This window comes from Crotalus tigris, unplaced genomic scaffold, assembly GCF_016545835.1.
Source record: "Crotalus tigris isolate CLP2741 ecotype Arizona unplaced genomic scaffold, ASM1654583v1 scf7180000018716.860359, whole genome shotgun sequence".
NCBI classification, from domain to species: domain Eukaryota; kingdom Metazoa; phylum Chordata; class Lepidosauria; order Squamata; family Viperidae; genus Crotalus; species Crotalus tigris.
The window spans coordinates 143303-160660 of record NW_024097164.1 but is presented as its reverse complement, the minus strand read 5'-3'; the positions used below and the strand labels follow the sequence as shown (position 1 = coordinate 160660).

At 35.5% G+C, this 17358-nt stretch overlaps 1 protein-coding gene across 2 annotated transcripts; it reads right to left on the bottom strand.

Annotated features, from left to right (window-relative positions):
* Positions 1 to 516: 516 nt before the first annotated feature.
* On the bottom strand, positions 517 to 16890 carry TMEM184C (transmembrane protein 184C). Of its 2 annotated transcripts, XM_039355659.1 has the most exons (10): positions 16499 to 16890; positions 13625 to 13755; positions 13488 to 13524; positions 12832 to 13037; positions 7753 to 7827; positions 6283 to 6376; positions 5599 to 5711; positions 4786 to 4885; positions 2666 to 2837; positions 517 to 2543 (listed from the first exon to the last, which is right to left on the bottom strand). In XM_039355659.1, the coding sequence occupies exons 1-10, from the start codon at positions 16613 to 16615 to the stop codon at positions 2275 to 2277; spliced, it is 1314 nt and encodes a 437-aa protein (XP_039211593.1). In that variant the 5' UTR covers positions 16616 to 16890; the 3' UTR covers positions 517 to 2274. The 2 variants fall into 2 exon arrangements, with proteins under 2 accessions (XP_039211593.1, XP_039211594.1); XM_039355660.1 differs by lacking the exon at positions 13625 to 13755.
* Between the last annotated feature and the right edge of the window lie 468 nt (positions 16891 to 17358).

Here is a 17358-nt window from a genome sequence, read left to right as displayed (position 1 = left end):
ACCAATATGGGCTTTATGGCAGAGTGGCTAGATGGAAGCCTCTCCTCAGTGTAGATTAATGAGGAAAAAAATGAATTTCAACAACTATAGAACCAGGAGGCAGCGTAACAAAAAGTAAAGGGGGTCTGAATACTTTCTGAATGCACTGTACCTTGCCACAATATGATGTATAATGTTAAAATGATTCTAGTATATTTATAAGTCTTCATTTTTAGAGAACTTCCTGATAGGAAAAAAGGCATGTTCTTGTTCAAAACTATTTTATAATACATAATACAAAATAAAGAGCAGAGTACATATTTATTTTGTACCTCATCCAATAATCATTTTTAATTCGCATATTTTTGTCAGTTCCCATTAAAGCTCTATTTCCTATTTAAAGAAAAAGAGCCTACATGCCAGCACCATCTGATGTATTCAAAATAACAGCAACTGGAACCTCAAAGTTACTTTTAAAACTTTTAAAGGGAGTTTTCAAGACTCACAAGAGCAGCTGAATAAAATGCAGTACATATCTAATTTATTGTCTCATTTATTATTTCTTAATCTAAAGTGCTAAATGGCTCTTTTAACTAGCTGGATCTTCCTTTTTTATGTAAGAAGCATAAAAAAGTTGAGGGGAATAGTTGTGTTTGCACTTAGTAATTTGTTGACAAGTTATCTGAAATGATGCATATGAACAATACAGAACAGAAACCAAAGTTACCAGGAACCAGCCTGAGAGGAAAAAGAAATACAAGGGGAACAAAAGAAAAAACAGGAATATATATAAATGCAGAGAGAGAAAAAAAGGATGCTAAGAACTATTGCCTAAAAATTGCCAATAAAAATACTTCCATATTGCAACAGTAGAAAAAAATAGATTGAAAATTAAGAGCAAAGGCATGCATTTTTACTCATTTCTTATATATTAATATTAGATTATAAAGGGGCAGCAGAGTAATATACTTTAAGTAAAGTAATGTAAAACACTAATGAATAATTTATTGGGTTCTTTTACAGCCTGGTATCAAGGAAATTCAGATCCTTCATTAGAGCCAACAACGTTTTTCTATTTTATTAATGGGCAGAGTAAGAGGATTATTTTCCTCAATGTTAGAAGAATGCAACACAAAATTTAAATAAAAGCTTATTTAGCTTATGTACAGTATGAGACAATAAGTATCTCTTTACCTCTTTAATCAGTTTCACTTAAGGACACAATGAGGTTAAACAAAATATGTAGTCCACTAAATAAGGCCAAGTAATTACAAACATACTACTGTAGTACTGCAAAATACTTGTAGCATGACTTTACCCACTTCAAGATTGATAAAGAAAAATCTCATGTTTGAATATTAAAACATTGAGCTCTTGAAGGTGCTATTTCAAAAATACAATTCTTGGTGCAAAATTTTATGTGTGTAACATGGCAAGCATGCAAAACATGTATAAACATGATAAAAAAAATTGTGAGAAAACCTAAAGCCATTATTTATTACATCCATATATTTTAAAACTGTATAATTGTTTCTATCTAGACAAATATCTTCCACTTGATAGTGCTAACTAGAATGTTTTTAAACTCATTCAATAGTGTATAACATACACTTAATACAATCTTAATAAAGATTTCAGATTCATGTTTTTCAAGCTTGGAAACTTTTAAGATGTGTGGACTTCAAATCCCATAATTCCCCACCCTTCATGCTGAATTATGGGAGTTGAAATCAACAATCTTAAAGTTGCTAAGCTTGAAAACACTGTTTTAAATTATTGAATCTTCAAGGTCAACTCAAATTAACTTTATTATATGCTGATCATGCCTTTTTTAAAAGAACAATTTTAAGATACGTCCTAGTAGTCTTTAAATATTAGCTTTGTAAAGATTCGGGTATATTTGACTGGAGGGGAGAATCCTATTTAAAATTTTGAATCCTATTTAAAAACCCTTCCCATCTCAAATCTGAACATATGTTCTCATTTACTGTAAAAATTCTGTGCCCGTGAGTTGTTTGAACTGTATACAATATACATTTATGTGTTCCATATTATTTTGTTTCTATTTAAATTCAATATTTATGTACTACATTATAGCACTAAAACTGTTCTTTATGCATGGTAACTTCATCAAATGACAAATGCATATTTTTTCACTTTAGTTAAAAGTGAAGCCCAACCACCTGACTTATTTTAGTATTTTTTTCAATAATTAATCCTACTGGAGAAAATGTACTTCCAAAATAAGATAGTAATGTCTAAGAAAGGCCATAAGATATTTGAGCAAAGAGAGTTTTAAATTTTATCTATACGTTTGTCCGACTGAACAGAAAAATCCTCATTCTCTTCTACAGAATTACACAAATCAGCAGCTATAGGGTCAGAAGGCGTTGTTGGAGTCAGGGTATGTCCAAATCCTTGGTAGTGACCCACAGGTGATGATGGTACAGAAGTAGTAGTAGAAATTGGGTCTTGACTGGATGTTGACAACAAACTTGTATGTTCATTTTGTTCATGATCCTCACCAAAAAACATTTTCCTTGGCTGACCAAATACTGTCCTTCCTAAAGAATTTTAAACACTGCCATTAATTAAACATGATAAAAATTTAAAATATTAAGTGAACAACTAAAGTACTTATATTTACTAATTATTTGCTAAAGATATATTTTCATTTGTTGCTTACCAACATTGCGAACTTGTTCTGTTACATCTGCTCTGATATCTGAAATATCCCACATTGCAAGAAATGAATCAAAACATGATCCTTCTTCAGCTTCTTGCACATAAGGCTTGTAGGTAAAACTGTAATGATGAGCAATTGCAGCAAAGAACATTTCGACACAGATGATAAAATCCTAAGAAAAGAAAAATTAATTTTATTCCTATTCACTCCATAATTAAGCCACTTCAAACTGTTGGAATTTCTACTTTAATGACCATTTTTATGTAAAATATTTTTATAATGGCATGCTTTCACCAATTAAAATCAATTGAAAAAAAAAGTTTTAAGGACTAGCAATGGTATGAGGGGCATGACCAACCATAATCCCACTATTGTTTCTAAAGGAACTTCTAACCCAAACTCTAACCTCATAAAGAACTGAGGGGAAAATCCAATATCTAGTTCTCTCTTCAGGGCTATAAACTTGTTTCTACTCTCAAAACTGAGAAGCCATCAGTTCTTGATTCTGGGTATGCCATCCCATGGGCAATAAATGTAACACCCAATAAATACTGCAAATCATGATTCTACACTTCATGGGATTACCTTGAATACAGACCAGAAGTTTCATCCATTGCAAAATACAACTATCCTCACTATTGAACAAATATATGCATGAAAACAACTAATACTGGTTCTAAAGCACTGCAATAAATATCTATCATCTGCCAGCCCCAGTGTAAGATACCAACATTAATCCATAAAGGCTGCACGCTTTGATTCACATACTTATAAAATTGTCTACCCCGTACATTAATATCAATTAGCTGCAGAGGCCCAATTTGTGATTTTGCAATTAATATGCCCTACAATATGGTGAATAGGAATTGGTCTTCTCAATAGGAATATCCCAATTACCAAATCTTTCCCATGAAAAGTTAAGCTGCCCCCACTTCATCTATCTTCTTTCAAGGAGCAAAATTGCTTTTCTTATTGCTTTTCCTTTTAATGTATTTATTATTTTTTATTAATTGGTTATTTTAATATTTTTTTTTTCTAAACCACTGTGGACTCCTTTGGAAGATCAGCATCACTTATAAAAGCTATGCAGGTACATTGTCCTTTCTCTCCCCCCCCCCCATATACTCTCATACTACACCAATTTTTATTGGTCCAAGTATGCTAGAAACCTTAAGACTATTTCCACTTAAGGAGTAGGCCTATACATTTCTAGATGTTATACTAACTACTGATCAATAGGAAACATTACATGACCAGGTTTGTCATTATTAAAGCATCTTGGGATACTGCTGTAAACTCATAGGAATGCTAAGGCATATTTTAAAATTTTTGAGGGAAATATACTGGGTGTCAATGCTGTAAACATCAGATGTTCTTGCTTTGACAACGGATGGAAATGCAGCCACTTTCTCTATTGCTTTTAGAATTAGTTGCTGCTGGGAGGGGGAATAGGGATGACAGTCCAGCTAGTCATAACAATAATAACTTAATCATGGGAACCCAAGGATATTGGGCCCAGAGCTGTTAGTGTTTTGGCAGGCTGGAGAGCTGGGGAGAAAGCCCTCGCTTCAAGCTAATTGGGGAATGTGATTTATAACTGTTTATTGGAGGAGGGAATTGTACTTTGTTACTTTGCATCCAGGGGAGGGGAATTTAGTTTCTGGTTTCAACTATGTAGTGCTGATACTTTGTTTCTCGAATAAAAGATTCTTTAAGGAAAACAATGCCTCAAAGTTGTTTTGAAGAGATTCATCTATCAGAACCATGGCACTGGGCACTATGTGTGCTACCAGCTCAAGAGAGATCACAGATTTATCTAAGGAGACCATGAAAAAATTAAAGACACTTAACATTGCCATGAACCAAGAAAATGTGGGAACTTCTGCTTTATTGGGATAGGTTTAAATTAAATTTGTATTAATCCTTTAGATTAAAGGATTGAATAATTGAATATAATATATAGAAATCATATGATACCTACACAATAAGGCTGAAAACATTCATGTATTGCCTCTTACTAATCCATAGCTAAGATAACATTTATAGCATTGTCACTCCTATTATGTAGGAGAGCTTATGCAGCATAAGGGAACAATGGTTAAAAAGCTGGTTTAACTTACTTGCAGACCAGTTGCTACAGCTTCAACACTCTGCCATTCCCATGTGTGCTTTTCAGAGATAACACCAACTTTCACCAATATTGCAATAAGTACAGCTTGCCTATTTTAAAAAGGTGAAATTATCAAACAATTTGGTTATCACTTATAAAATTATATTGCCCATATAAAGAAATTATGGAATGATACAGTACATATATTTTCAAATGAAAAAAATACATATAATAAAGTTTGAAAGACTATAACCATAAACCAGAAGTGAAAGAAGAACTAGGATTTATAGTTATTTGGTCCAAATAGATATAAAAAAATGTGCATTCACCAAAATAAGTTAATAAAATAAAAAAATTAAGTTTAATTACACATTGTCCAAAAACTCTGGGGTTTGCATATTAACATAAGTTCAGCATGAAATCAAAATTTGCACACTGAAAAAAACCAGAATTTTGTCTTTTAAAAAACTCAGACATTAACACATTTCTAACCAAAATGATAGAGGAAAACTACTTATAGATGTATCCTAAAGTATTATACTGCTCCACATTTTCTCAAAGAATTCCAAATTTCAATGACATAAGTTGAAACTGAAATTTACTGTGACATAAGTTTAAACTGACATAAATAAATGGTATTTACTGATGTGTTTCAATTTAACTCACAGTAAATTGGAATTCTTTGACAAAAAAGTGAGTGGTATTAGTATTTTTGACCCTATCTGTACTGCCAATAATTTAGATTTCTACTTATAGTTTAATTTATATAACAGACTTTACAAAAAATATATATTTAGTTAATATTTTAACTTATTTCACTTACCAGAAGGAAACAAAAACCACCATTTTCACACAGAGAAATTTTCCTACAGGTCGGATTGGGTTCAGTTCTTCTCGCAGTACTTTATAAAATAACACAAGGCAATACATGGCAAACTAAAACAGAGGGATAACAATGCTTATCTGCCATTTCAATATTTGGACTGTTTTTATTCTTTATATCATAACATTTGAGAAGTTATTAGGCCAACATATTGTATCTATGTTCTGTGGGATATCAAGAAAAGGACTGCTACCTTATTCTTGCATGAATTATTTTAAAAACTTTGTATTTCTTTTTTAATAAATAAAGGACTTCTGACATTTATGATAACGTTCATTCTAAACAAACTAATTCTATAAACTGTGTGCAATCTCTAAGGGATGAAGAAGACTAAATTGTATTCTACACACAATAGTGTAATATACCTAAAAAGGATCAAATATCATAGTCAATCTCCTTTCATAAATTTCTCATTTGCATGCAATTCCACCAATATTTAATACCATGAAATTAAATATCATGACATGCTAAATATATTTCTAGATGTATCTGTTAAGAAAATGCATAAGACTGTCTACATTTTTCAGATAATTTTCTTATCAAGAATCTGAATTTAAAATAAAAGGCAAAAGCGTTATTTAATCTCACTGTAAATAGAAAGAATATCAAAGTTTCACTACTTACGAGCTGGGATATATTGTTGATAAATACCAGGTAAGTCCAGGCATTTTTGAAGCTAAAATTTCCTTCATCATAGACACCAATCAATTCACAGATTCTGAAAGAATTGAACACTAATTATTGCAGAGAAACTCGTGCAGTACACCTGAAACAGAGCTAGTCTTAGAGACTTAGGTTACCATTTATGATGGATAAATTCTAAACAAATAAGAGAGGACAAGACACATAGTTTAATATGGTAGATCAGTGGTTCTCAACCTTTCTAATGCCGTGACCCCATAATAGAGTTCCCCATGTTGTGGTGACCCCCAACCACTTATACATCGCCAGGGGCATGGCCAAAGAAAAGGGAAAAAATGGCGGACAACCTTGTTTGGCGACCCCCGTGAAATGGTTGTTCGACCCCAAATGGGGTCCCGACCCACAGGTTAAGAACCACTGTGGTAGATGAAACTTGTAAAATATCTCTGGCTTGATTGTATAGAATTTTACCTATAGAAATTTTGTGAAGCTACTGGAGCAGGGAGAAAAAAGGTGACTGGATCCCCAACTACTTAATCTTTTAAAAAAGAAATATTTTATTAGAGCAGTGGTAACCTTTTTAATGCCACGACCCCCAACCGGTCGTAAGTGACTGTGAAATGGTCATTCAACCCCAAATGGGGTCCCGACCCACAGGTTGAGAACCACTGTTATTAGAGTGTTTTTCTGTGGTCGTGCTTTTAATACCAGCATCACAGACTAGGGCCGTGGTGGCGAACCTGTGGCACGCGTGCCTCAGGTGGCACTCAGAGCCCCCTCTGTGGGCACATGCACTGTTGCCCCAGTCCTAGGCCTTCAGCTGGGTTTTATAAAACTTTCACTTTAAGTCTCCGCCCCTGTGAAAAAAAAAAAGTTCAATCGATCAATCAATTTCAACTTCTCGCGGGAAAAAAAAGATCTCGCAAAGTTGGAATTGATTGATTAAACTTTTTAGTCCCACCCAGTCTGCCGTTACCACAGCAGCCACGCCCACCAATGGGCCATACCCACCCAATGGGCCATGCCCAGCCGGCACCCGATGATACATGGGTTTTGGGTTGCAGTTTGGGCACTCAGTCTCTAAAAGAGTCACCATCACTAGACTAGGGGTTCTGTTCTTTTATTTTCCATTCCTGAATTGGGAATGAATTTTGAACAAATTATAATCCTGGACAAGGTAGATCCAAAAATATTCACAAAATCTCATAAATTTTGGCAACTGTTAAGTTTTAAAATTAGATGGGATCTTACTTATTTTGTCTGCATAGCTGTGTATTATATTAACAATTCTTATTGTTAGTATAGTATAGTATAGTATAGTATAGTATAGTATAGTATAGTATAGTATAGTATAGTATAGTATAGTATAGCATAGCATAGCATAGCATAGCATAGCAGGAGAAAACACTAAATTCTAATATCAAAACATTTCTTGTATTATTTTATACTTACAAAGCAGTAATAGTAGTGAATGGTCTGACAACTGTGTACTGTAGAACGCCAAGCTTACACCTAAACAACAACACCCTACAGAAAAAGCATAGAAAGACTTTAAGAAGTTAAGCAATATAAGCAACAATGTTGCATTGTAAGCAACAATTCTAGTTAGAATCTGGAATATGGCAACTACCCTGTATGATTGGAAGGCAAAGACTAGAGCAGTGGCTCTCAACCTTTTCACCACAGACCCCTTTTAAATACCTTTTGTGGCCATGGACCATGGCCACTGACCCCCAAGATTTAAGACTTAAATTATAACATTTCTTCGTGGATCCCAGGTGACATCACAGCTCCCCAGGGCTCCATGGACCACAGACTGAGAACCACTAGACTAGATAAAGGGATCAATATAATAAAAATAATAAAATATCAAAACAGCAATATCAGTCAAAATTAAATACTTTTTAAAATCAGTCTGTACTTAAAATAACATTGTTAGTATTCTTTGCTTAATTTTTATTCATGTATAGTTCCATTTAACAATATCCAATCACTAAAATAATTAGTTTAGAACATTTTTCCATCTGAAAAATGTTATCTTTCAAAAGCCCAATTATTACGCTCTCAGCCAATTATATGAAGTTATGAAATAAATTTGTTCTTCCAATAATTAGCCATTATTGTAATTATCAGCAAGCACTTGTTAACTAATTACTGATGTTCTCAGTCTAGTCTTCTAATATTTTACCCAATATATTTTTGCCTTCTTGCAGGTCCACTATGTAAAAGGATTATACATCAGTAGATAGTCCATTTTCATCAATATATAGACAGCATTTTCTCCCGAAAATAGTGTACATTTAAATAATTTTTCTTCCCATGAAACATTTAGGATATATTTAGAACTCCTCCTACTCTAGCTATTTTGAGTGTTACTGGCTTCATTCACACAATAACTAATGACAGTTCATGCTAACAAAATGGAGACAAACTGTAATACTCTAGCATGGAAATTATTTATTGATGAATGCCATGTAAGACAATGAGTAAGTGCTAACGTTTTACTAGCTATGGTAGAATAAAGAAAGCAATATTAGGCTTTAAAATATAAGACCATGGACATTAGCTATCAATACAAGGCAAAAAAAAAATCATACAATTCGCTTGGAAAATGTCAGCATCCTGCTATGATAACAGAAAAATCTACAGAAGTATCTTTAGAGACAGTAAATATTAAAAAGCGTATTAGTAATTAGATGAGGATAACGATTGTGAACAGTTATCTACATAGTGGTTAATGACTGATTGTAACCATAGTGATGGCTTCACAGCTGCTATAAGGAAATGGCACATGTTGCAAAGGTAAGTTCCAGATCTGTTCCAAAACCACCTGGCAATTATTTTAGCAAACTACAGCATAGTTCTATATAAACTAATCCACAAGTAGATGTACATTATATCTACAGTTTGTAAACCATTACTATAAACCATTGTCATGGTTAAGCTCTTCTTCTTCCCTTCAACTGTAAACTGGTAAGTAAGTAAGTTCTACCTTCTATTAGAATTGCATGTTTTGTTAAAACTTGAAAGATTCTTAGTTAACAAAATAGAAGACTACAGTAGGATCTATTAAAAATAGGAAGCCGACTTCCGGTTCTGGTTCGCGGCATCCCTAGTCGTACGAAGAGACTTGTCTCCTCGTCGGCTAGCCTTCCCTCCACCGGTAGACCCTTATGCAGGTCGAAAGTTGCCCTGGAGGATGCAACTTCTATCGAGGAGGCTTTGCTCGGCTGCGGAGGAGCGCAACTCCTCCAGCTGTCCGAGCTATCTCTGAGGACCGATGGAAAAGATCAGCCAGTAAAATGGCCGATCACACTGCCGCTTCAAACCGCAAGTCAAAGAACATCTAAGCTGTAAGAACCCCCGTGGTATATCCGGGTGAGACTTTTCCTTGCTACTCTCTCTACTCTATTTTGTTTTTTTGCCTGTAAGAGCCTTGTTGGAATTATTTCCCTGACTTGAAAAAGCAGCTTCTGCATGTTTGGGAAGAAAGGCGTTGTATAAAAATAGAACAAAATTCTAAAGACTATATTTTATTTTCATATTTTTGGGGGGTACAGAATTTTTTTTTCTCTTTCTAAGAACTGTACTATCACCTTATGCTGGAAGATTATTTCTTTTTCCACATTATACTTTAAAAGACAGAAAAAAGGAAATGGTGTTTGGAAAAGATCTTTTTTTAACCTACTGAGGGCATCTAATGGCGAATACTTAATACTGTAACTTCTGTTACACTTTGAAGATGGAATAGACCTGACCTTCAAATTATTTTTAAAGAGAAAAGATAAGCTGTGCAGCTGTGGGAATTGTGGGGGTGGACACTGCCTAACTTTTATTAAATATAGCCCCTACAAAAAAGAAAAAAGAGACTCTTTTTAATTACTATCAAAATGGAGAAACCTCAGTTATAATTAAACTGTAAACTTATATTGGAAAAGATTTATGAGGCTAGTGCAGAAATATGTGTTACAATGAAAGAGTTTACTACAGAATTAAGATCCAGAAATCTCACTTCAAACATTCAAACTGATGTCCAGACTACATCTGACTATTCTATAAATCAAAAAATACTAGAAGAGGAATCAACAGAGATAAAAGAGGAACTTATTCTATCTTATAAACTTTCCATCTGTAACTTTGAGGAACAGAAGAAGCAAAGACTGAGATTTGAAACTACAAAGCAACGATGCTTTAAGGATGAGAGAAATAGATGCCTAATGCAGAGAATGGGACTCCTATTCTTTCAAAGGCCATTGCAAGCAACAAAGATAAATCTACTGGCTGAAAGGGAAGCTTGGTTATGGAAACCTGCCTGGCCCAGAAAAAAAGCCAGAATCAGACTGAAAAGAGAAATTTAAAATTGTGTAATGGATTAAAAGGCAATGTTGGATTTATGGACTGTTTTAAGGATTAAGATTTAGAGTTGAGTCAGAAGTAAGAAAAAAAACATAGGAGGGTGATTATTAGAATAGATATTTTAAATAGATTAAGAATGTACCTTTTGGAATAATAGGTTTATTTTTATGAAAATTATTATGCATTGGAATTGAAAAAATGTTGGCTTTTTAGATTTGGATGGTTTCAATAATTAACTGAGTGTTTTAAATTAAATTAAATTTAACATTATTTTGTTATCTTGAAGAGATTGATCGATTGTGGGATTATATATGTATAGGGTAGTTTAGTATTTTATTTTAATTAGGATATCTATTGTGTAGTGGAAGAAGAAATAAATGAAATTGGTGATAAAACGAGGGATGTGAGAGATTAAGAATTAGAATATATCTGGAAGGGATACCTGAATTGATAACTTGTTGATTTAAAGTTAAATTTGATTATGGTAATTGTAAACTGTCAAAGCTTTAAAATAAGTTTAGCAGTAATAGAAATTTAAATTAGAAATGGAAAATTTTAAATGTATTATGCTATTTAAGGGAAATAGAGAGGGGACAGTGAATATATTGAGTTGAGTTGTTTATATATGTTTTCACTTTTGAATGTTTGATTACCCAAACACCACGGTGTGTCCTGAGTACTTTTTCTTAAAAATTAAAAAACCAATACAATGTGTTTAAAAAAAAAATAGGAAGCCAACATACCTATCTAGACATAATAGAAAACTCTAACTTAAATAGTATCTTTTCACTCAACTGGCATGAAACAGGAAGAACTAAGTTCAAATTTTTTACCATAGAAGACAGTTAAAGGAGACAATGATATGCACAACTCAAGGACATAATTATTAGAATATTAATTTACTATTCCAAGAGAGAGAAAGAAGGAAAAAGAATAGCCGGAGGGAGGAGGGGAAATACAAAGACAAATCAAAAAGAAAAAATAAAACAAAAACATAGTTTGTTACATGTAGAAAACCATTCACTTCCTAAAGTACATCATTAAACCTTGATTACAGAGGATAAAGAGAACAGCAATCCAGACTGTAAATCTGTGGTTGCATTGCCTTTCCCATTTTAAAGAGTATTCTATTTTGCTGCTGCTTGTACACAATATATGCATAATTCTTGACATAGTAGTAAGTTCCAAGCTTTTGATTTATGATTCAAAAGTGCAATCACATATTTAAAGCATACTGACTTCTGCATGCTTTATATTAAGAAATGTATGGATATTAAACCAAAATAGGGCAATAGTGATATTAGGCAATATCATAGGAGTAATTGTCCTTTCACTCATGAGAGCCAACAATATACCTTTTGTTAAATTAGTATCATCTTAATGTAAGAAACATACTTAACATTATTTAAGGCCTTTTTTAGTCAATGGTTTCCTAAGATGGAATATTAGGATTGTTCCAGAGGTCTTTCAAATAACCAATATGGGTATTGGCAAATTTTACTTATTTATTTAAAAAATACTGTTGACTCACAAATCAAATTCCAGTATGGATAGTGTTCAGGAATTTTAGATGTTGCTAAATTTTATTGGAAAGGCTAATAAGAATAAAGTATAGAAAAGAATATCTCCTCTGTTATTTCGTATTCAATTAAACAGACATTGCTCTCTTTGGAAAATGGCTTGCTATGGCATTGAAATACTTAAACAGGGAGAAAATTCTGCTTATTCCATTCCTTCTCAAGGCAAGTTAAACCATCATTGCAAGGGTATATTGCTTTTTCACTCTTGCTTTACAATACTGGAAGACAATTGCCCCCCAGCTTTTTGACAAAAATGGTCAGAAACCTCTGCATAAGCAGTTATGAATCTAAATATAATATAGCATCTTGAAACAATACTTAACTCTATAATAGCAAAATCAATAGAACTACATTGCACTAAAAGTCTTTAAAGATTTCTGTTACTAAAGCAGTCCTGAGAAAAAGCAAATAGAATATGAATTACTGAAAAATCAATATTTGTCTACATTATTTAGAACAATAAAGTGCGTTATTTAAATTTCTTGAAATCTGGTTTCTTAACTCAAAAGAAGGGAAATACTTTAATAAATTAGTATTAGAGGCAATTTCTAGTACAAAATGTGAAAACAACAGAAAAAATATATGATGTACTTACTCTCCCATAGCCCATGGTGGACAGCAACACAATGGTGGCAGATGTCGCTGCTGATCTTTGGCTTCTATTATTAACACCAGATTTGGATACCGATTGATAAGATAATTTGAAAGAAATACCATGAAGTTATAGATCACATACGCTTCATAGCATTCTCTACAAGTATCCACATATATTGCAATGTTGGGATATTTCAGTGCTATCCACTAATAAAGAAAAAGAACAAGCAATGAAATAATATTACTCAGAATTTAAACTGAAATTCAATTCTAAACATACTATATCTCAATATTGTAGATAAACATTTAACAACAAAAAGCTAGTTTTCAAATATAGTATCAAACATAAGCAACAAAAGTCAAGAGTTCATTATCCTGAGATATGCACATGTATTCTCAGTTGCATAACTGAGGGTTAGGAGAAATTAATCTATGCACAATTTTTTGTTCATGTTTCCTTCAGCTTTTTTCAGATGTCCCTAAAAGAATTCACTGTAATCACATGTCTATTACATTTTTACAAAAAAAATTTTGTAAAAATGTAGATTTTATAAATCTTACAAAAATATCAGCAACATAAAAAGTTGCAATTATTCAAAGATTTTCTACATAAAATAATTTGTGCAACCTAACAGACTAGAAAAGAAAAGCACTTACACTGTCTAAACTGTAAATTGGCACCATCCATAGAATTCTGTAAAGATAAAAACATGTTTGCGTGTTATGAGATTTGAATTTAAAGTGTCTGGATTGCTATTGAAGCATAACCAGCTATCATACTTACAGAAACTTACCTTATTATTGGTTTCTGTAATTCTGGTTGAGTATAATGAACTAAATGTTGTAATATCCCCCAAAGAGATATTGGTATTGTCATCAATAAAAAGATACCAGCAATAAACCATGCTTTAGTATGAACTCCAACCTTTAAAAAACAGATATACACATGCATTCAAAGGATAGCATAGGAACAGTGATAGATTAAAAAATAATGGTCCTACACTGATAAAGCAGTCTGTAATCTTATCAGTACAACTCTCTGAAATAGTCCATTTTTAATAGACAAGATATGCATTACAAATGTCATTTCCTTGCAAATTGCGATTAAAACAGATGTAAATATAAATATACATAGGTCTCAACCAGACATAAAAACTGCAGTATTTACAATTACATCCAAATATCTACAATAACTATTTTCCATTAAGATAAGTCACCCACAATGTATTCACAACCTATTTCTCTGCTTCTACATTAATATTTCTAAAAGTACATCATCTAATACAGGGCTTTTCAACCAGTGGTACGGGTACCACCAGTGGTACACTGGCATCTGGCAGGTGGTACGCGACCATCCTAGAAAAGTGGTAGTGGGGGAGGGAAATAAACTTTACTGGTGGCAGCACTGCACAAACCTGAGCGAGAGACGGCTGGAGCTGCAGGGCTGTCAGGGCTCAGCAGAAGCGCCAGGATCAGTGCCGCTTTCCAGCTGATCGGCGCTTCTTCGGGGCTGTCAGGGCTCAGTGGAAGCACCAGGATCAGCGACAAGCTCCAGCTGGAAAGCAGCACTGATCCTGGCACTTCTGCTGAGCCCAGAAGAAGTGCGATCAGCTGGAATGTAGCAGCCTCTCCAAGGTCTTGTGATTTACATTCAGATGCTTGGCAACTGATTCATATTTATGATGGTCACAGTGTCCCAGGGTCATGTGAAGTGACCAAAACCTGCTGCAACCACCGAGCAGATGGGGGGAATAAAAACCAAACACCTCCCACCCCCGCTGCCAATCCTCAACAGAAATGCTCACAACAATGAAAATCTCGGACAGGAGGAAGAGCCACGCCCCCGGCACCCAGTGATGTAGAAACGAAAATAATTTTATGGTTGGGGGTCACCACAACATGAGGAACTGTATTATGGGGTCGCGGCATTAGAAAGGCTGAGAACCACTGATCTAGATCATGAATAAATTAATTACTTCAGGTCCAGGATGGGTAGTAAAGCTTTCTGTATCAACACATATTCTGTAAGTTATAAGCCATTGATAGATATGAAATGTATTTCCAGGTATTTGTTTCCCATAGCATAAGTAGGAATAAACACAAGAAAGCAGAAAAGTCAGACATGTCTGGTGTATTAGGCAGTTAATCTGTGTGTGGGTGCAGATGAATCAACTGCTACTCAACCTAAATAAGCAATGATGAATAGCTGCAGGGAAAGTTGTCTTTCATATACCTTAATATTTTACATCTGTGAAAGATAATTATCAGGTAGTGCCTAGAGTTGGGACTGGTAATATGTGGTTATCCAGATTTTTTTGAATTCTTATTAGAGTAATCACCATGGCTAATGGCGAGAGGTACAAACTTGTAGTCAGATGTTTTAAATTCTCAAGATAAAATGTGAACAATATATGAAACACAATATCCCTGTGAAGATGACAGTAACGAGAGAAATAGGTTTTATGTATTTTCCCTACTTCTTAGTAACATAAGTATCATATGAAAATAAGAATATTTTAGCTTTGTTTTAAAACTTCATCAGTTTTCCCAACAGCTCCAAATGAAGTGTGTAAAGAAATGTCCCATTTCTAGAACATTGTGTTCAGTAAAACTGGCTTTATACAAAATCAGTCCAGTATGTTGATACTACAATTTACTCTATATGAGGTGCAAGCTGTGTGTGCATCCCACCAAGTATCTTTTTGCAACCTCTAGAACTCTTTGTATAAGGAGGGAGAGGGGGAGGGGGAGGGGTAGAGGGAGAAATGAGAATGTAACTTTTGCTATGCACTCAAGGCATTTCAATCTTGTTGCAAAACTAGTCAATTTTAACTAAGCTTTAAATTTTAGATGAAAGTATTTCTAGACAGAATTAAACTTCACAATGTCTAATTTATTACTGAACAGTACTGTCACCGTTACTAAGAAAGGTGCAGCTTCCAGTTTTCTAACCCATAAAAATTAAGACAAAGGCTAAAGCATAACCAAGACACTTTGATGCCACCTCAAGAGTCTTCAAAATTTTTGCAGCCCAGGTCTGGTTAATCCTACACAAAGGTCACCACAATTTGGCCCCTGAATGCTTCAAAAGTTAGGACCTGCCCGATTGGATATGAGTGTAAGTGGAGTTTGCAAAAGTTTTTAGGTTTTAAATCAAATACAATGTGAACTAGTAACTAGAGAAGTATATTTGATGTCTTTTCCCTACTTCTCAGTCATGTAAATATTCCCAAACAAGTTCGCCAACAGGGACATCAGAAAACCCAGTACTGAAAACATCCCTTTCCCCGCGGGAAACTGCCTCCCAGACCCCGATCCGTTCAGACGGCCGGAATAGGGTGGTCGTAATTGCCGAGGGGGGGGGGGCATTACGTCCTGGAAGACGCCAGGTCGGGACAGCTTCGTCACTACTGTATTGCGCACTTCGGGAAATTACCGAGTAAGGGGCGGGGGGTGCGGCGGAGAGGAAGGAGGTCCCCTTCCCCTTCAAAGTCCCGGAAGACCAGTCATTGCAGAGGCAACAAAGGAAGGCAGGGCGCCGTTTCTCCCCTGGCAGACGCAGGGGGCAGAGCTGACTCACCCTCCGGCAGCGCTCGGAGCAGAAGGTAGGGGGTGGGGGAAGCAGAGCGCCCCCTCCCCAGGCCCTTGCGGCGCCCGCCCTCACGCACCTCCAGTTTCTGCAGCTCCCAGACGCAGAGAGGTACGGCCACCAGCAACCCCACCAGGTACACCGTAGCCACCAGCGGCCGGATCCAGCGTCGCCAGTTGCCGCAGGTGCAGGGCATGGTGCCGCTGGCTCAGGCCCTCAATGCCACCTCGGTGCGATCGAGACCGGTCGCCGATTTAAGAATTGGCCAGGAGGGCCACGCAGGTGCATCGCTGCAGGCTGCCTCCAGCCCCGCCCTTCCGCCGCCATCCGCCGCTCGCCTGCTGCCCCGCAGCTGCCCCGCGCGAACAAAGCAGGCCACCCTTCCCCTCCCCGTTCTCTCCCACTCTCCCGGCGCAGAAACTCCTGCGGGCTACTCCCGCTCCCGAGCAGGGCCAAAGCAGCAGTACTTCCGGCTCTTTGAAATAAACAACTCTCCCCCCCCCCCGTTGGCAGCCAGGACGTCATTGGATGAGGCTCAGATCACGTGATGGTCACGTGGTGTTTCTAGGTGTACCTTATACTCTTCCAGGCGGGTTCGCGGATGGTGATAGAGTTGGTGTGGATTGTAGGGCTAATGAAGACATTCCTGAAAGTTGATTTCCACCTACAACAATAGTTCTTTGTGATTGGTCGCATGAAGCAAGAGCTTTACCTGCTTTCTTTTATAGTGCTTTCTTTTGGAATGGATGCAATCCTATGAAACTTCACATTTTAATGAGTTTAATCTAGTCCTCAATGAGTGAATGTTGTTTAGGAGTGACATACTCTTCTAAGGATGATGAATATACTTTTCTCCATATCTACCTACCTTAACTGTGACTTCTCTTGTCTAATAATAATAATAATAATAATAATAAAGTTGGAAGGGACTTTGGAGGT

Excerpts from the sequence above, each read along its gene's own strand:
- TMEM184C (XM_039355659.1), bottom strand. The coding sequence starts at position 16,615 with ATGCCCTGCACCTGCGGCAACTGGCGACGCTGGATCCGGCCGCTGGTG. Across the intron at positions 13,038-13,487 it reads CAATTTACAGTTTAGACAGT|TGGATAGCACTGAAATATCC; the intron begins GTAAGTGCTTTT and ends TTTCTTTATTAG. Across the intron at positions 4,886-5,598 it reads GTGGTTTTTGTTTCCTTCTG|GCAAGCTGTACTTATTGCAA; the intron begins GTAAGTGAAATA and ends TTTTTAAAATAG.